This window comes from Callithrix jacchus, chromosome 7, assembly GCF_049354715.1.
Source record: "Callithrix jacchus isolate 240 chromosome 7, calJac240_pri, whole genome shotgun sequence".
NCBI classification, from domain to species: Eukaryota; Metazoa; Chordata; class Mammalia; order Primates; family Cebidae; genus Callithrix; species Callithrix jacchus.
Genome location: NC_133508.1, coordinates 60,426,135 through 60,446,024, shown reverse-complemented (window position 1 = coordinate 60,446,024; position 19,890 = coordinate 60,426,135). Strand labels below are relative to the sequence as shown.

The 19,890-nt window shown below is 45.4% G+C and overlaps 1 protein-coding gene and 1 pseudogene across 2 annotated transcripts in view; both read right to left on the bottom strand.

Annotated features, from left to right (window-relative positions):
* Nucleotides 1–9,793: 9,793 nt before the first annotated feature.
* Nucleotides 9,794–14,693, bottom strand: RPL11 (ribosomal protein L11). Its single transcript, XM_035308121.3, has 6 exons — nt 14,665–14,693; nt 13,767–13,917; nt 12,592–12,698; nt 11,424–11,555; nt 10,302–10,412; nt 9,794–9,872 (listed from the first exon to the last, which is right to left on the bottom strand). Exons 1-6 carry the CDS (start codon nt 14,668–14,670, stop codon nt 9,843–9,845), a joined length of 537 nt encoding a protein of 178 aa, XP_035164012.1. The 5' UTR covers nt 14,671–14,693; the 3' UTR covers nt 9,794–9,842.
* Nucleotides 14,694–14,822: 129 nt separating this feature from the next.
* Nucleotides 14,823–19,890, bottom strand: part of LOC100415124 (U2 small nuclear ribonucleoprotein auxiliary factor 35 kDa subunit-related protein 2 pseudogene) — a 75,972-nt pseudogene continuing 70,904 nt past the window's right edge. Inside the window, exon 5 of the transcript XR_013520601.1 lies at nt 14,823–14,986. The product of XR_013520601.1 is annotated as a U2 small nuclear ribonucleoprotein auxiliary factor 35 kDa subunit-related protein 2 pseudogene (transcript). The remainder of the gene's footprint in view (nt 14,987–19,890) is intronic.

Genomic DNA, 19,890 nt, shown 5'->3' with positions numbered 1-19,890 from the left:
TGTAGCAATGGGGTCTTGCTATGTTGCCCAGGCTGGTCTCAGACTTCTGGCTTCAAGCAATCCTTCCACATGAGCCACCACACCTGGCCAGACACATTTTTTTAGACAGGTACATCTTTAATATACTAGAAAATAATACAATAAACATGTCAAACCTGTAAATTCAGTAGTGACAGAGTTCTTTTATAACTTTAAACAAAATATCAGGTAAACGATAGTATTACCCAAGTAACCTGAAGGTGTTACTTCAAATTGAGAAAGCGTTCCCTCCATACAACAGAGGCAAATTCAAACCCTCCACCATTCTGGAAGGCCTTTATTAGTAAGGGTTGTGTCAGAGAGCTCCCAAACCTGGCTGTGCATACAATTCACAGAGGAAGCTGTTAAACTTTAAACAGAGTCCTTTGTTCCATTTTAAACTCTCTGGAGTTGCAGGGTAGAATGCACATTTTAAACAAATACCTCAGGCGATTCTCCTATATCCAGCCCAGAACTGTGTAAGGCTCAGGGAATGGTGGATTAGATGGCCTCTAAGGGCTCTTCTAGTTCAGAAATTCTGCCTCTGTGGTTGAAACTTGATCAACGACATCACACACAGCAAGGTTTTTCAAATTGCGGATTAAAATCTACTTAATGGGCTGGGCATAGTGGCTCATGCCTGTAATTCCAGCACTTTGGGAAGCCAAGGCAGGATCACCTGAGCCCAGTTAGAGGTTACAGTGAGCTGTGATCACACCACTGCACTCCAGTCTGGGTGACAGAGCAAGTCCCTATCTCAAAAAACTCGGCTGGGTGCGTTGGCTCATGCCTGGGAGACAGCGCTCTGGGAGGCCAAGGGGATGGATCACGAGGTCAGGAGTTTGAGACCATTCTGGCCAACATGATGAAACCCCATCTCTACTAAAATAAAAAAAAAAATTAGCCAGGTGTGGTGGCACACGTCTGTAGTCCCAGTACTTGGGAAGCTGAGGCAGGGGAATAGCTTGAACCTGGGAGGCAGAGGTTGCAGTGAGCCAAGATTGTACCACTACACTCCAGCCTGGCTACAGAGCAAGATGCGGTCTCAATAAAAAGAAAAGAAAAAAGATCCTGAAGCTATCTAAGGAAAAAAAAAAAAAGAAAGAAGAAAAAAACAATGGGTGATATAATTTGGCTCTGTGCCTCACCTAAATCGCATCCCAAATTGTAATCCCCATGTGTCAAGGGAGGGACCTGGTGGGAGGTGACTGGATGATGGGGCAGTTTCCTCCATGCTGTTTTCCTGATAGAGTTCTCACGAGATCTGATGGTTTAAAAGTTCACCCTTTATGCTCTCTCTTTCCTGCCACCATGTAAGACTTGCCTTGCTTTCCCTTCTGCCAGAGTTGTAAGCTTCCTGATGCCTCCCCAGCCATGTGGAACTATGAGTCAATTAAATATCTTTTCTTAATTACCCCAGTCTCAGGTAGTTCTTTATAGCAGCGTGAAAACAGACTAATACAATGAGTTAAAATCAGCATTAGGGGCTAGGCACAGAGGCTCACCCCTGTAATCTCAGCACTTTGGGAGGCTAAGGCAGGCAGCACCTAAGGTCAGGGATTCAAGACCAGACTGGCCAACATGCTGAAACTCCATCTCTACTAAAAATACAAAAATTAGCCGGGCATGGTGGTTGCACATATCTAGTACTCAGGAGGCTGAGGTTGAACCTGGGAGGCAGAGGTCGCAGTAAGCTGAGATTGCACCATTGCATTCCTGCCTGGGCAACAAAGCAAGACTCTGTCTCAAAAAAAAAAAAGAATCAGCATTAGGAAAAAAAAATTAAACAGATTATACAATAGGACTGCATTACCTGTAGTAAGGTTGTTTCATAAAGCTTTTTTTCAGAGGTGAGTATATATGTATGTAATAAGTAGTGATACGTAAAATACATTTTTTATCCTTCCTCAACTCTGGGGTTTTTCTTTTTTACTGTGAGTTGTAGTAAAAAAAAACTTTGAGAGCCACTGCTGTTGAGAAAACAATGATTCTCAACCTTTAGTGTTGTAAGAATGTGAATTCTTGAGCCCTGCAAAATTCAAGTCTCTGAGGAGGTCAGGAATATGTGTGTGTATGTGTGTGTGTGTGTAAGTAATCTGATATGAAATTTCACTTGTTACCCAGGCTAGAGTGCAACAACACAATCTCAGCTCAGTGCAACCTCCGCCTCCTGGGTTCAAGTGATTCTCCTGCCTCAGCCTCCCAAGTAGCTGGGATTACAGGCAACTACTACCACATCCAGCTAATTTGTATTTAGTAGAGACAGGGTTTCACCATGTTTGTCAGGCTGGTCTCAAACTCCTGACCTCAGGTGATCTACCCGCCTCAGCCTCCCAAAGTGCTGGGATTATAGGCATGAGCCACTACACTCTGTCATTTTTTTTTTTTCTTTAGAGAGGGTCTTACTCTGTCACCCAGGCTGGAGTGTAGTGATATGATCATGACTCACTGCAACCTCAAATTCTTGGGCTCAAGTGATCCTTGCCCCTCAGCCTCTTGTGTAGCTGAGACTATAGTTGCCAGGACCAACTCATCCAGTGTTTTCCCATACTTGGGGAGAAGGGGGTTGGAATGGCCTCAGTTGGTACTAGTCTTTTTTTTTTTTTGGTGGTGTTAAGGAATGATTTGAAGAAGCATAGTTAGTATCACTACACTGTTATATTGAGGAGGAATCTTATTTAAGTAAGGCCAAAGACGGGCAATAGGTTTTTTCTACCTGAAAAGCAGGCAGAAGAGGCACAAGTATTAGTACTTATTTTTGCTCACCTAGCAGCAGGGACTATATATCCATTTGGTTCAATGCTATGATTCAGGTAGGGAAGAACTAAAATATTAAATGAATTCCTCATCTTCTTTTCTTCACCAGCAAAGAATGATGCTCAAGCCACAGAATAAAATCTCTTACATTTAGGTTTACCACAGAATACCAAGAATGTACTGTTATTACACAATATTTACAATACTTTAAACCGCTCCTACTATATGCTGAGTGATTTACATAAACTATCTTTAATTCTTGAAAATAACCCTGTAAGGTAGGCGTTAAGCTCATTTCACACAAGATCTGAGGCCCAGAAAGGCTGGTTGACTTGCCCACGTTCTCACCTAGGTATTCAGTGGCAGCGTTGCTGTCTGGGTCCAATCTGAGCAACAAGCTGGTCTCAAGAGCCAGACACTAGCAATATAGAGTAAGACACAGCCCTGTGACTGAGATTACAGAATGTCCACTACAAAGTACATACACCTCCCATTTTAAGAAATGTTTTTCCTTTAATTATAATTCAGGGTCTACTTGGGTGTTTGTCCCTATTTAGGATTTACTCTATTGTTGACAAGTAAAGGCCAGCTCCATTTTCATGATTCCCAGCCTTCCCTAGGGATTTGGAGGAAGAGGCTAGAAGGATCATCAGTGAAAGTACATCCTCCTCTGGAGTTCGCCTGAATGACGACCCTGAGAGTAACATCCATTGCCTATTTCCTAATGTCAGGGCTGGAAGGGGAACCAGGTGGCAGTTAGTAGACTCTTCATAGAAAACAAGCCTATGCCATCTGCCAGGGACCATTCTGAGCACTTTATCCCACATTCATGCAAGGCATTTGAGATGCTTAAATTTAAAATTTTTATGTTAATTAATTTAGAGACAGGGTCATGCTTGGTTGACCAGTGGTACAATCATGACTCACTGCAGCCTCAAATTCCTGGGCTCAAGTGATCCTTCATCCTCAAACTCAAGTAGCTAGGATTACAGGTGCACGCCAGCACACCTGGCTAACTTATTTTTGTAGAGACAGGGTCTCACTGGTTAGTCTCAAACTCCCGGCCTCAAGCAATCCTCCTGCCTCTGCCTCCCAAAGTGCTGGGATTATAGGTGTGAGCCACCATGCCCTATTTTATTTTTTTGAGACAGGGTCTCCCTCTGTTGCCCAGGCAGAAGGGTAGTGGCATGATCTCAGCTCACTGCAACCTTCATCTCTTGGGCTCAAGCAATCCTCTCACCTCAGCCTCCTGAGTAGCTGGGACTACAGGGGCATACCACCATGCCCGTCAGGATTTCTCCATGATGCCCAGGCTGGTCTTGAATTCCTGCACTCAAGTGATCTGCCCACCTAGGCCTTCCAAAGTGCTGGGATTGCAGGCATATGCCACCATGCCTGGCTTATTTTATTTTATTTATTTATTTATTTTGAGACAGAGTTTCACTCTTGTCCAGGCTGGAGTACACTGGCATAATCTCAGCTCACCGCAACCTCTGCCCCCCAGGTTCAAGTGATTCTCCTGCCTCAGCCCCCACAAGTAGCTGGGATCACAGGCTTGTGCCACCATGCCCAGCTAATTTTGTATTTTTAGTAGAGATGGGGTTTCTCGATGTTGGTAAGGCTGGTCTTGAACTCCCAACCACATGTGATCAGCCTGCTTTGGCCTCCCCAACTGCTGGGTGGTGTGAGCCACCGTGCCTGTCCTATTTTATTTTTTTATTGATACAAAATAGACGTACATATTTTGGAGTACATGTGATAGTCTGATACATTCATGTATCAAATCAGGGTAACTGGGATACCCACTACCTTAAACATTTATCTCTCTTTATGGTGGTAACATTAGAATTGTTCTCTATTTTAGAATATAAATCATTAGCTACTGGTCTATCAAATACTGGGTGTTATTCCCTCTATTTATATAGTACCCATTAATCAACCTCTCTTCATCCCCCCACCCTTAAATTCCAAACTCTGTGCTCTTAACCACTATGATATGCCATGAAATGTCTGAGCAGAACCAATGTTTAAAGCGAAACCAAGCACTATGTTCCAGAGGCAGTCATCAGAGCATTTCAGAGAGCTGAGTCACATTATCAAGGCAATACATCCAGCAGAGTAACTGAGGGTCTAGAATTTCACTTGTGCCTATTGCTGAATGTCTCTGCCTTTCAAGCTCCTTTTAGATTCCAGCTAACTACTTACATACTTATTGCATTAAAAAATCAACGTTGACAAAAGATAATTACAAAACATCCTAAAATCCTTACATAAAGGTCTTCAACTGGTATAATCACAAGTCACTAGTTTCGTTCAGTGACTTGTGGAAACAAACCATCTGCACTTGTCTCCTAAGCTTTCCAGCATTTGCCACCTTGAGCAGCGTGGAGTTCAGTTCTCCTGGCACCCCCAGGTGCCGGAGGCTGGATTCCCCTCTGACAACCACACTGGTTTCCATAACAAGCTGCCTAAGAGTAGTTCTGTACCCCCAGGCACTAGCTTGGTCCCCAGCAGCTGGCAGCTTAAACTATATGTGGGTGGTTTCTGGGCCCTGACCTAGCCAGAGTATCTAGAAGGCTTGGACTTTAACCCTTTAGGACTCAGTTGCCTTTGGCAGCCTACTCATTGTGGTCTTCACCCACTAGATGGGTTAGGAATATCGAGTGTTAAACTGCAAAAAAAGGAAGGAAGCTTAAGCACACAATTTAGGAGATAAAGGGTTATATGTAAAATCCAACGCCTTCCATTTTAGAAGGCCAGACTGTAACTTGCCAGGTTTCTTGCCCATGGTCGTAACAATAGCAGGGGAAGCAGAACCACAAACAGAACATGGGTAACTAGCCTGGACAACAGTGAGACTCCTTCTCTTTAAAAAAACAAAAGTTGGGCATGCTGGCATTCAACTGTAGTCCCAGCTACTCAGATCAAAGTAGAAAGATTACTTGAGCACAGGAGGTTGAGGCTGGAGTGGGTCGTGATGGTGCCACTGCACTCCAGTGACAGTGCAAGACTTCTGTCTCAAAAACAAAGATGGATAACCTTTTTCCTCTTTAGTGTTCTTTCTACAATACCACCCCATTGAACAGCTTGATACCTTGCAAGGACCTTAAAGGTACTCACTGGACTGAGGGCCAAGACAGCAGGATAAAAGAGCCTCTATTGGAACAGTTTTAAGAAACTGACATTCCTGACATTTAGTGCCAGCTACATAATTATGTTCTATACATTTCCAAAATGAAATATTATATAGCCACTGCGATGTACTAAGAACACAACTTAAAAGGGAAAAAAAAGCACCCCTCAACTATGTTTAAAAGAAAAAAGAGCCTTAGCTGTGTTTACTGAATGGTGTTTCTAGTAGTGAAGGAGAACCTACGGTCCCCTCAGTATTGTATTTATCGTGTAAAATTTTTAATTCTTTTTTCTGAGACAGGGTCTCACTCTGTCACCCAGGCTAGAGTGCAGTAGTGCCATCTCAGCTCGCTGCAACCTCTACCTCTGGAGTTCAAGCGATTCTCATGCCTCAGTCTCCTGACTAGCCGGGATTACAGGTGTGTGCTACCCCACAGGCTAATTGTTGTATTTTTACTAAAGATGGGGTTTCACCATGTTGGCCAGGCTGGTCTTGAACTCCATGCCTGAAGTGTTCCACCTGCCTTGGCCTCCCAAAGTGCTGGGATTACGGGTTATGGGCCATTGGGCTCAGCCTGATTAAAGTTACTTAGCATAAAGACAATCCTTGTGGACTGATTATTTTCTAAAAGCTCAAAACAGTAACCTGTATATACATACCGCACATTCAGGTTTTGATCACATTTTTAAAAGACCCCTAGACTGTTCTTACTTGAACTCTGATCTCTACCCTTTGGTCCCTTGCCTACCCTACGTGGATGGAAACATCAGTGCAGTGGTACAAAATACATTAACCTAAACTGCTTCCTGGCTTCTCCCCACACCGGCCAGCACCTCAAGGGTAGGATTCCTGCTCACTCTGTGAGCTGACCTACTCTCCCACCTAGCTCACTCTCGGTGCTGTTTCTCAACCAAATAGACTGGGACCTCCTAGTGGGTACAAATGGCTGGTCCCATCATGTATTAGCATGAGTATCAGTGACCACCCTTTATCCATCCTCATAGCACTTAATGCATTTGTTGGCTTGTGTGGGATTATCCCTAACAGTACAATGTCAGACATTCCTGACAACTACACACGAACACCAAAAGCAGCCACTAGTTACTGTAATAAAAAAACCCACCCCTACAATTTCCAAATACCTCGGGGTGGAGGTTGGGCAATATTGCCACAACTTGAGAACTCTGCCCTAGAGAACATTCATTTCGGCTAAGCAGCACAGCATTTCTGGGCATAATATTGGGATAGACAGATGCCAGCTAGGGACACTACCTTATTCCAAAGGCATCCAGAATGCAACACTAGGACAGAGGGTCACCTATCAATGATCTACTCCCAGACTTTCACGGCTACTAGCTGAAGAAATGAGAAGAATAACCACACAGTAAGAACTTCATCAGAACTCAATTTATTAAGGAAATCTTGGGCATCATGCCCTTCCTGCTTTTTTTTGGCCACTAGGTTGTGGGCACTGCCTCTACACTTTCCTATGGTACAGATCACCTGCAGAACTTGTTAAATCAGATTCAAATTCAGTAGGTCTGAGTGGGGCCCAAGAGTTTTAACAAACTCCCAGGCGATCCTATCTACCCACTTGGTACAAACTCAACCCAAACGCCAGTTCTTTAGATTCCAGTGGGACATTTGTTTGCAAGTCAAGCTTCTAGCCAGAATAGGAGCAAGCTGTCTAGCTACTGCGTAGGTGTCTGTAGTGGTTCCAGCCCTCCAGGTGTTTCACGACTTACCCGAAATCTCAATGCTAGTTAGAGCTAGGACTAAAATCTGGTTAGCTCTTTTAACTCCCAACAATGCTTCTTCCACTGGGTCAGGAGCACAGCAGTTGTTTAAATGGAAAGTTAAGTCAACTGAGCACACAGACAATGCACAAGAACCAAATGAAGGCTCAGCAGGTTTACACTGTTAAAACTGACTTTCTACATTGTGTATTTCTTTTTTTTTTATTCTGAGATGGAGTTTCACTCTTGTTGCCCAGGCTGGAGTGCAATGGCGCAATCTCAGCTCACTGCAACCTCCGCCTCCTGGGTTCAAGCAATTCTCCTACCTCAGCTTCCAGAGCAGCTGGGATTACAGGCACGCACTACCACACCCAGCTAATTTTTGTATTTGTAGTAGAGATGGGGTTTCTCCATGTTGATCAGGGTGGTCCCAAAGTCCTGACTTCAGGTGATCCACCCACCTTGGCCTCCCAAAATGCTGGGATTACAGCCTACAGTATATATTTCTGAAATGCTTTATTTACATGAAACTAGCATTTGTTCTCTGCACCCAGGACTAATTACCTATCCATTCACCAAGGCTGTTCTTAAAGATGTTTATTGCCAAGTTAATTTAATTCAGAAGTCAGTAAAAAACAAGTATGGTTCCCCCCCTACAAAAATGAAGCTGAATTTTAAGAATGAGACATTCCTTCACTCCATTTGAGGTAGGGGCCCCGGACCTGTAGTAAGATTGAGAAATGAATGCACACTTTAATTTTAAATGAAATAAAAAGTATATGGCAACACGTTCCATGATGCTCCCCTTTAACCAACTAAAGTTCATCTTACTGGGTAAGGTAACTGTTTTCATTAAAAAATGAGGCACACCCAATAATCTATTTCCAAGTTTCAAAATACCTACAAAAGCAGCAAATGAGAACCTCCGAACAGCAATGAAAAGGTGGCCCAAGGACAACTGAACTCAAATTAGTCACAAATTCATAAATTATTGAACTAACATGTGCTCAAAAATTTAAACCCAAAACTGAAAATGATGAACCAATGGCCAAGTATTGTGTCAGAAATATAATAGCTTTTGCCAGGCACAGTGGCTCATGCCTGTAATCCCAACACTTTGGGAGGTTGAGGAGGGCGTTATCACTTGAGGTCACAAGTTTGAAAACAGCCTGGCCAACATGGTAAAACCTCACCTCTACTAAAAATACAAAGAAAAAAAAATTAGCTGGGTGTGTTGGTGGATGCCTCAAATCCTAGCTACTCGAGAGGCTGAGGTGAGAGGACTGCTTGAACCCAGGGCAGTGGTTGCAGAGATTGTGCCACTGCACACTCCAGCCTGGTCATCAGAGCAAGACTCTGTCTCTTTAACAAAAAAAAAAAAAGATGGCTTTCCAGTGTCAGCTTCGGTGAGATACAGAAAATCACTACAGGCAAAATATTTCCATTTTGCACCAAAGGGAAGTGAATGAGCAAAAGTAGCATTTCTCATATACACCAACACAAAAACTAAACTCCTTTTGAGCACTACATGCCTGATACTAGTCTGAGCATTTTGTTAAGTATTAAATCATGTAATCCTGAGATACCACCGTTATTGCCTCCAGGATACAGATATGGAAACTGAGGCAGATTAGCAGTTCACCCAAGGGCAGGGCTGGAAATAGAAAGACTGCCCTCTTATCTACATATACTGCCTTCCAACCTTATATTCTCGTAAAAAAAAAAACCTGAGCCTGAACAGTTAAGTCTAAATTTAATCTTAACCATTACACCAAAGCCTGTGATTTCTTCATAAAACATCAATGCTGACAAAATTTCTAGTACACAACAGAATCACTGAATGGGGGGACCCTCCTGAACACAGGAGCACTGCACCCTGCCTTTAATGGAGGCTCTAAATTCAAACCCCCAACATCAACCATACCCTCCCCTCTAAATGGGGCTACTGTACCACGGTGCATCAACCAAGGTGTGGCGAGCACAGGCAATGCTACGAAGCTTGGACTTGATCTGCCAGGAAGTACTGGCATCCAACCAGAGGACGACAGGGTTGTTACCAGCTACTCCCATCGAAGCTTTAAGTGGCTTGAGGTCCAAGGACTTGAATATGGCCAGGATCCTTTCACAGAACACACAACAGAACTGTACATTTCACTGAAAACTTTTTATTGATTGGCCTTTTGGACAGAAACGGGAATTTATTTGCCAGGAAGGATGATCCCATCATACTGAAAGAGAAGAGATTTAATTTTTTTCAGAACAGGAGGCAACAGCAGAGATTGCAGCAATGGCTAACATTTGAGAATTTAAATCTGATTGATACATGAACTTTCAGTCTGAATCCCATCCTTTTCTGGACTAAATAGGAAGCTGGCTGGTTTTTACACTGTGCTGAACTGCCCTATCATCTAAGAAAGGGGGGTCCTTTTTTAAAGCTGTATTCCTCCCCTTCCAACTACCCCCATTTAGGTGGGAGAAGGCCTAGTTCTGGATGTTCTTTTAAACCATCATCCCTGGAAGCCCCTGATTTGCAAAGGTGCCCAATACTCTAACTTTAAAGATACCCACCAAACCGTACTATACTTTGCATTCCCAAATCCCAACTCCATTCACCAACAGCACATTCCACCACTTCACTTGAGAGAAATCAGCTTTACCTTCTGCTGGAACCAGCGCATGGCCTCCTCTTTGCTGATTCTGTGTTTGGCCCCAATGCAGCCTGTCCTGCGCTTCTTGTCTGCGATGCTGAAACCTGGCCTACCCAGCACCTGTCCCAGGAATAACCAAAAGTCACCTAGCCAGCTCAGAGTCAAGAGCAGATGGACAAGATTCACACATTGCAGACAGATCTTCAAGAGTCACTGGCAGTTCAATGAATTCTGGAGCAAGACCCACAATCTGTGTCTGACAGAACCGGCACCAGCATCTCACACAACACACGGCCATACTATAGAGGTTTGCTTTGGAGGCTGCAACTCTCAGCACCCCCCTCCCCAAAACCATCTTCCAATGGTGCTGAGGAACCTTCATTACTGCTCCCTAATCTCCGAAACTTTTCTTTTTAAAAATAACATTTATAAATCTATTGCCACACCAGCAGTGTAGAAAACATAAAACTCCAAGAAGCACAAACATATATTTTCTTCCTTCTGCTTCAGCTCAAATGTGCTTCCCAAAGGTGTGCTGTCCCTCCAACCTCCTGTGAGTATCCAATTCTTATTACTTGTTTGGGCGTTCAAGTCTAATGAGGGTGCCAGCATTTTCCAGGTTCCACGCTACTCATAACTTCTGATTTAGGCTATTCAGTTTTACTGCTAGACTATAATACTGCAGTAACACAAAAGGTCATTTCTATGTTAAAACCCCATTCCTGAGCAAACCACTGCATCACCCAAAGCTGTTTCTATTGGACGAACCAGGGGAAAAAACAGCCTCAGTGCAGGCAACCCACAGGCCAAACGCAGCACCAATACTGCCTCTCTCCAAAGTTTCAAATCACTGGCTGGATGGAACAGTTTCCTTCATCCACCTTTAAGCCATTTGAATGCTTTATAGATCCTCGACTGCAAGCTCCCCAACAGCAGGGATCTTGTGCATCTTCTTCAGTGCTGCACCCCTACACTTGCCACAAACGAGGCACATTTTCCCAAGGGGGAGAGCACAAAGGCAAACAATACTCAAAGCTGCAACCCAACATGTGAACACCAACATACCACATATGAAATAAAGATTCCCCTCTCCTCACAGACCTGGAGCTGGAAAAAATTAAATATTCATACCACATAGAAGTCCAGGCCGTAGATACCAATGCTTGGGTCATATTTGATACCGAGATCAATGTGTTCCTGAATCCCAAAACCAAAGTTTCCAGTATCGGAGAAGTTGTTTTTTCTTAACTCATACTCCCGCACCTGCGGAGCAAAATGCAGCAATAACAACATTCCTTATCATCTTCAACACCCTCCCACCCCCAAATGCCCAAATAGCTCAACCTGCAATATGCACCCCAAAGCAAAAACAAAGGCTGATGAAACTTGGCTGGGAGCATAATCTAACTTCTTCACTACACCCAGACTACGGATTCACACCCCAACTATCCAATATGACCTCTCCCAGCTTCCAAAAGGCCGAGAAAAACCCAGAGAAAGCAGAGGCATGAAATGACTCCCAAGCATCTTTTTTTTTTTTTTTTTTTTGAGACAGAGTCTTGCTCTGTCGCCAGGCTGGAGGGCAGTGGCGCAATCTTGGCTCACTTCAACCTCCGCCTCCTGGGTTCAAGCAATTCTCCTGCCTCAGCCTCCCAAGTAGCTGGGACTACAAGCATGAGCCACCATGCCCAGCTAATTTTTGTATTTTTAGAAGAGACAGGGTTTCACCATGTTTGCCAGATGGTCTCGATCTCTTGACCTCATGATCTGCCCGTCTCGGCCTCTCAAAGTGCTGGGATTGCAGGCGTGAGTCACCACACCCCGCACATCTTTTTTTTTTTTTAAGACAAAAGTCTCATTCTGTGGCCTAGGCTGGAACGCAGTGGCACGATCTCAGCTCACTGCAACCTCTGCCTCTACATCCCAGGTTCAAGCAATCCTCATGCCCCAGCCTCCCGAGTAGCCGGGACTATAGGTGTCCATCACCAAGCTTGGCCAATTTTTATATTTTTAACAGAGACGGGGTTTCACCACATTGGCCAGGATGGTCTCAAACTCCTGGCCTCAAGTGATCCACGTGGCTCTCAGCTGGTGCTGGGATTATAGAGCTGAGTCATTGTGTCTGGCCCCAAGCATCTTTTAAACCACCAAGAATAGTTAACCCTGATGATTGCAGAAAAACCCTTTTAGAAGGTTAATAAATATCAAGGCACCAAAGAACAGAACATTAAATGTAACTTATCTACATGTTACTAAGGGGGTGCTGATCAATATCACTCCATTACGGGATCAGCCTCACCTTTAAACCCTTCTCCAAGATTTCTTCTGCCTTGGCCCCTCGAACTGTGCAGTGGACAGCAATCTTTTCATTTCTCCGGATGCCAAAGGATCTGACAGTGTATCTAGCTGCAGAAAGGGGGTAACAAGGAGTCAGATGCCATCATACCCCCACTACACTCACCTCTTTCCCAGAACACTATCTCCATGGCTCAGAGACATTATGTACTCCTCCGCACTCTATGTTGTGGTGTTCTAATTAGTGTTGCCTACATCTATTAATAAGATTTCATCCACAGCACAGATTTTCCAATTTCCAGACATCCAGCCATCCTTCAGCAGGTTAAGTTTTGAGAAGTTTATTAACTTGCCAAACATCACAGCTGGTAATGAAATCAAAGGCTGAATCCAAAGGCTTTCCATATTTCACTGCCCTAAGGCAACTGCACACATACAATTCATTTTACCTTCCACAATTATAAAGAATTACCCTCTTCATGGAAATAAAAAGGCAGAGGTCCAGAGAGCTCAGAGAGCGAAGCCATCACTCAAATCCAGGCAATCTAGGTATACAACTTTTTTTTTCTTTCGAGAGGGAGTTTCACTCTTGTTACCCAGGCTGGAGTGCAATGGCGTGATCTCGGCTCACCACAACTTCCGCCTCCTGGGTTCAAGCAATTCTCCTGCCTCAGCCTCCTGAGTAGCTGGGATCACAGGCACGCGCCACCATGCCCGGCTAATTTTTTGTATTTTTAGTAGAGACGGGGTTTCAACATGTTGACCAGGATGGTCTCGATCTCTTGATCCACCCGCCTTGGCCTCCCAAAGTGCTTGGATTACAGGCTTGAGCCACTGCCGCACCCAGCCCAGTATATAACTTTTGAGATGCCCTGTTCTTTTTGCAGCCTATATAACCCTAACTGCAAATCAAACCTAATCATCTTTACTTCATTCCTGACAACTCCACTCTATCTCATATCCTGGTTACTTGGGCTAGTCTTAGCTTAAGATCTGCTCATATAAAATCCAATGTTCCAATCCCACACCCAATCTTGAAAGACACTTCTTGGTTGGCTCATGAGTTCAATGCTGTAAGTGATGCGAACTGTCACTTTCTAAACAGACTCTAAAGCAAGTAAATTAAAAAATAACCAGGTGACCGAGTGGCCAGCCCTGTATGTCCTTGTCACTACTCACCTTTGGAAAACACAGGGGTCTGCCCTGTGAGCTGTTCCAACACCTTGGCAGCTCGGGTCAGTCTGTCTCCACTCTCCCCAACACAGATGTTGAGACAGAGCTTGCGGATGCGAAGTTCCCGCATGGGGTTCTCCTTTTCACCTTGATCCTGCTGCAACAGGGAAGAGCAGCAGTCAATACACTCACAGCTGACAGCCCTGAGTTTCTACTTCTATCTGCCTAGCATTTTAATTTCTGCTCATCCCAAATCGTAACGAAAATCCTAAACGTTTAAAGGGCATCAACGTGTTTGGGAGGCATCAAGGAAGTCAGCTCCGGACCCATTCTTCCTCCACGAAAGGAACGGGTGAAGAGAAACTCAGGATACTCGAGATCGAACCCTAAGAGGCTCAGGGTAACAAAGAGTGCCCCCACTGTAAGACCAACTAAAGGGAGTTAAGTGAGGGAACAGAAGGTAATTGCGGAGTTAACAGGAAGCACGTGGTTACGCAACGTCCTGAATCCCTTTCGGAAGCTGTCTGAAGGTTGGCGCCTTCCCTAAGCGGAGGAACCGGTTAAAGTTTCCCAGCACCGAGTAATCTCAAGTGCCTGGGACCAGGAAAAGCCCCGAACGCCCTGCCTTAGAACCCCCTATTCACCCCATATGCCTTCGCCGCAGCCTAGTAGCTGTGCTTCTGAGCTCTCCGACTAACTGCCCGGAACAGCTCCTAGAACGGTGGCAGGGGGCTTGATAGGCTTCAACCCTGCGTCCTTGGCCCTAACGGCTCTGCCAGCCTTGGGCTGGCAAGCATTGCGGGCTCCATACTCTTCGGGCTGCGGGCGAGGTAGCCCCCGCAGACTCGGCCTGCCATGGATGGAGGCGGATCAAGAAAAGCAAATCCAACTCCCAGCTACTCACCGCCATGATGGAGAACAGGAAGAGAAAGTAGAGCCTCCGGCCCAGGGCCTCATGGGCTAGGAGGCGGGTTCTTTTCCCAGGCTAACCACAGAGATGAAGAGGAAGAGAGGCACATTTGGCAGCGCAGTGCAGCGTCGGCTTCCCCCTTGTGGGTAGTGCTAGAACTGCAGGTGAAGCCGGCTGAAGACCTGGATCTGGGTTTTCCAAAAATAGTTTTTGAAAGCTCCCTGAATCAGCAAGTTCTTGAGTTTCCGGACCTCGAGGACGTTCTCTCTTCCCAGTGTCAGGAGCTGGTGGTCCTTGTGTATTGAGACTGCCAAAACTACATTAAATCAATCATGCAAATAATGATGCAAATTTATTCTGTAACAATGTAAACCCGTACAATTGATTGATTGAGACAGAGTCTCGCTCTGCCCTGGCTGGAGTGCAGTGGTGTGATCTCGACTCACTGCGACCTCTTGCCTTCCGGGTTCAAGCGATTCTCCTGCCTCAGCCTCCCAAGTAGCTGGGACTACAGGTGTGCACCACCACACCCGTCTAATTTTTTTTTTTTTTTTTTTTTTTAGTAGAGATGGGGTTTCACCATGTTGGTCAGGCTGGTCTCAAGCTCCTGACCTCAAACGATCCACTTGCCTTGGCCTCCCAAAGTGCTGGGATTACAGGCGTGAGCCACCACGCCTGGCACAAATAGAATTTATGCAAACGGAACAGAATGGTGGCTTAAGAGTCCCGAGCTTGAAGACAGGCAGATGTGGCCCCGTCTCGACCAGCTAGTAGCTATGTGACCTTGGGCAAATTACTACAGGGTGAGTATTCCTAATCTGAAAACGCTGGGACCAGACTTTTTTGGATTTGGGATTTTTCTGGATTTTAGAATATTTGTATAAACATAATGAAATATCTTGGGGATGGGGCCCAACTCTGAACAATAAATTAATTTATGTTCTATACATAACTTATACACATACCCTGAAGGTAATTTTATACAATATTTTAAGAAAGTTTGTGTACCTTGAACCATGAGAAAGCAAAGGTGTTACTATCAGCCACCCTTGTGGACACTCTGGTTGGTTGGCATAACCATTGTTCCAGACTCTAAATATATATGCTACTAATAAGCAATAATTTATTATGCTTATTCATACATAAGTACTTAACAGCAAAATATATGTTATGTCATTAATACAGTGAAGAAGTTCAGGGTAACTAAGCAGCAGAGGAGCATCACCAGAAAACCTGGATCAGCTGTAAAACAATGGTGACCCTTCCCCACCAACACCAGACCAGGTACCGTGGCTCACACCTGTAATCCCAGCACTCTGGGAGGCCAAGGCATGTGGATCAGTAGAGGTCAGGAGTTTGAGACCAGCCTGATCAACAGGGTGAAACCCAGTCTCTACTAAAAATATAAAAATTAGCCGGGCCTGGTGGTGCACGCCTGTAATCCCAGCTACTCGGGAGGCTGAGGCAGGAGAATCGCTTGAACCAGGGAGAGGAAGCTTGCAGTGAGCCGAGATCACACCACTGCACTCCAGCCTGGGTGACTGAGACCCTGTCTCAAAAAATAAAAACAAAAAACAGCAACCACAAATGGCAGGCTTTCAGTCTCCACTTACGATGCAGGGTTTTGATCAAAAGGTTACTGTACACTGTATTTTTTTTAGGTTGAGAAGAAACATCAGGAGCAGTTGGAGGGAGCAGGAAGTGGGTCCCCCTAGGGAAAAGGAGGCATTCTCTTGGATGGCTTTTTAAAATATTTCCTCCAGAGTCATCCGCCCTTTTTTATTGAGGCAGGGTCTTGCTCTGTTGCCCAGGCAGAACTGCAGTGGTGTGATCATGGCTCACTGCAGACACGACCTCCTGGGGTCACATGATCCTCCCACCTCAGCCTCCCACGTAGCTAGGACCACAGGTGCACGCCACCAAGCCCAGCTAATTTTTAAAATTTTGTGTAGAGATGGGATCTTTCCATGTTGCCCAGGCTGGTCTCCAACTCCTGGACTCATGCGATTCTCCCACCTCAGCCTTTCAGTACTGGGATTACTGGCATGAACCGCCATGCCAGGGCTTATCTGCCTCATTACCAGTGGTTTTTACCTTAGACATGGTTTATCATTTTGTTAGGAATGCATACTTCTCTTGTCCTTCAATAAGCCCATCATGCATTTTCTTTTCTTTTTTTTTTTTTTTTGAGACAAAGTCTCTCTCTGTCACCCAGGCTGGAGTGCAGTGGCATGATTGCAGCTCACTAAAACCTCTGCCTCCCAGGTTCAAGCAATTCTCCTGCCTCAGCCTCCCGAGTAGCTGGGATTACAGGCATGCACAACCAGGCCCGGCTAATTTTTGTATTTTTAGTAGAGACAGGGTTTCACCCTATTGGTCAGGCTGGTCTCCAACTCCTGACCTCAAGTGATCCACCTACCTTGGCCTCCCAAAGTCCAAGGTGGACTCCCTGTAAAGGCGTCCACCACCATGCCTGGCTAACTTTTGTTTTGTTTTGTTTTTAAGTAGAGACAGGGTTTTGACATGTTGGCCAGGCTGGTCTCCAACTCCTGACCTCAAGTAATCCTCCCACCCTAACCTCCCAAAGTGCTGGGATTATAGGCATGAGCCACCGTGCCTGGCCTATAAATGTTTATAAATGTAATGTCATGTCTCTTCTTAAATTTCTGCAACCAGCCAGGTGCAGTGGCTCATACCGGTAGCAGTTTGGGAGGCCAAAATGGGAAGGTTGGCTTGAGCCTAGGAGTTCAAGACCAGCCTGGGCAACATGGCAAGACCCTGCATGATGGGGGTGTGTGTGTGTGTGTGTTCCCAGCTCCTTTGGGAGGCTGAGGTGGGAGGATCACTCGAGCCTAGGAGGCTGAGTCTACAGTGAGCCACATTTACACTACTGCATTCCAGCCTGGGTGATAGAGTGAGACCCTGTCCCCACACCCCAAAAAATTCTGCAACCAGCCTGTTGAATATTTAGTTTCCTTCAATTAATCGTGATAGATCTTGCTCGTTGCCTTCAGTATGCCAGTATGATGTTGGATAGATCCATCAGTGCAATGCTAATGGATCTACTCTTTTTTTATTTTTTGAAATGAAGTCTTGCTCTGTCGCCCAGGCTGGAGTGCAGTGGCAGGATCTCAACTCACTGAACCTCCAGGTTCAAGCAATTCTCCTGCTTCAGCTTCCCAAGTAGCTGGGATTATAGGCACCTGCCATCATGCCTGGCTAATTTTTGTATTTTTAGCAGAGATGGGGTTTCACCATGTTGGTCAGGCTGGTCTCGAACTCCTGACCTCAAGTGATCTGCCCACCTTGGCCTCCCAAAGTGCTGGGACTACAGGTGTAAGCCATTGTGCCCAGCCAAATGGATTTACTCTTTTTTTTTTTTTTGAGATGGAGTCTCACTCTGTTGCCCATGCTAGAGTGCAGTGGCACAATGTCTGCTCACTACAACATCCGCCTCCCAGGTTCAAGCGATTCTCCTGCCTCAGTTCCCCAAGTAGCTGGGATTACAGGTGTGTGCCATCTCGCCCGGCTAATTTTTACATTTTTAGTAGAAATGGGGTTTCGCCATATTGGCCAGGCTGGTCTGGAACTGCTGACCTCGTGATCCGCCCACCTTGGCCTCCCAAAGTGCTGGGATTATAGGCGTGAGCCACCGTGCCCAGCCTCTGGATCTATTCTTTCAATACACAGTCGAGATCTTCATTTTTCACGCTTTATGCATTTTCTGTTTTTCATTAACTTCTGTTCATCATATTCAGTATCGAACTTCACCAGTTTATCCTTCTGTTTCTTCAGGTCATCTATGGTGTTCATGCCAACACCATACTCTTCTGTAGGACATTTCACACCTACGCTGCTGTCCAGTTTCTCCAGCAACTTGACTTTCTGTGCAATAAACATAACTGCTTTCTCTTTTTCTTTTTTGAGACAGTCTCGCTCTGTCACCCAGACTGGAATGCAGTGGCGCCATCTAGGGTTACTGCAACCTCTGCATCCTGGGTTCAAGCAATTCTCCTACCTCAACCTTCCAAGTTGCTGAGATTATAGGTGCCTGCCACCACACCCAGCTAATTTTTGTATTTTTGGTAGAGACAGGGTTTCGCCATGTTGGCCAGGCTGGTCTTGAACTCCTGACCTCAAGTGATCCACCTGCCTTAGCCTCCCAAAGTGTTAAGATTACAGGCGTGAGCCACCTCGCCTGGCCTGCTTCCTCTTCTTCTCATCACTGTTACTCACAGGGCTATCTGCAGGGCTCTCTTTATACTTTGAACAATATCTTTACACCACAGAACAGAAAATAATAGTTAAAAAACCTATGTGAGTGATGTGCATAGATCTCCGTCCTCTTTGAGGCAGGTGGGGAACAACCTGCAGTTGGCATGTCTAGCCTGCAAATGTGCCATCATGTTAACTTTTTTTTTTTTTTAAGATGGAATCTTGCTCTGTCACCCAGCCTGGAGTGCAGTGGCAGAATCTCGGCTCTCTGCAACCTCTGCCTCCCAGGTTCAAGCGATTCTCCTGCCTAAGCCTCCCAAGTAGCTAGGATTATAGGCATGTGCCACCACACCTGGCTAATTTATTTTTAGTAGGGATGGGGCTTTGCCAGGTTGATCAGGCTGGTCTTGAACTCCTGACCTCAGGTAATCCACCCACCTCAACCTTCCAAAGTGCTGGGACTACAGGTGTGAGCCACTGTGCCTGGCCTCATGTTACCTCTTATGGGCATGCTTTTGTGGAAGAATCTGAGTGTGAGTGGAAAATAGGTATCGCAGCTGAAGGGGGCTGGGAGTGTCTTTTTTCCCCTTGGGAATGCTGAATAAACTGTGTACTGTGTACCTGCATTTTTGACTGCCACCTGTCACATGAGGTCAAGTGTGGAATTTTCCACTGTGGCTTCATGTCAGTGCTCAAAGTGTTTCGGAGTTTAGAGCATTCCAGATTTGGGGTTTTCAGATTCAGGATGCTTAATCTTTTTTTTTTTTTTTTTGAGATGGAGTTTTGCTCATTACCCAGGCTGGAGTGCAATGGCACAATCTCGGCTCACCGAAACCTCCGCCTCCTGGGTTCAGGCAATTCTCCTGCCTCAACCTCCTGAGTAGCTGGGATTACGGGCACGTGCCACCATGCCCAGCTAACTTTTTGTATTTTTAGTAGAGACGGGGTTTCACCATGTTGACCAGGATGGTCTCGATCTCTTGACCTCGTGATCCACCCGCCTCG

Bases quoted from the DNA above. Each gene is read 5' to 3' on its own strand.
- RPL11 (XM_035308121.3), bottom strand. The intron at 10,413-11,423 runs GTATGAATATTT...TTCCTGGGACAG, and splicing joins ACGGCCTGGACTTCTATGTG to GTGCTGGGTAGGCCAGGTTT. The intron at 9,873-10,301 runs GTAAAGCTGATT...CTTCTCTTTCAG, and splicing joins TGCGCTGGTTCCAGCAGAAG to TATGATGGGATCATCCTTCC.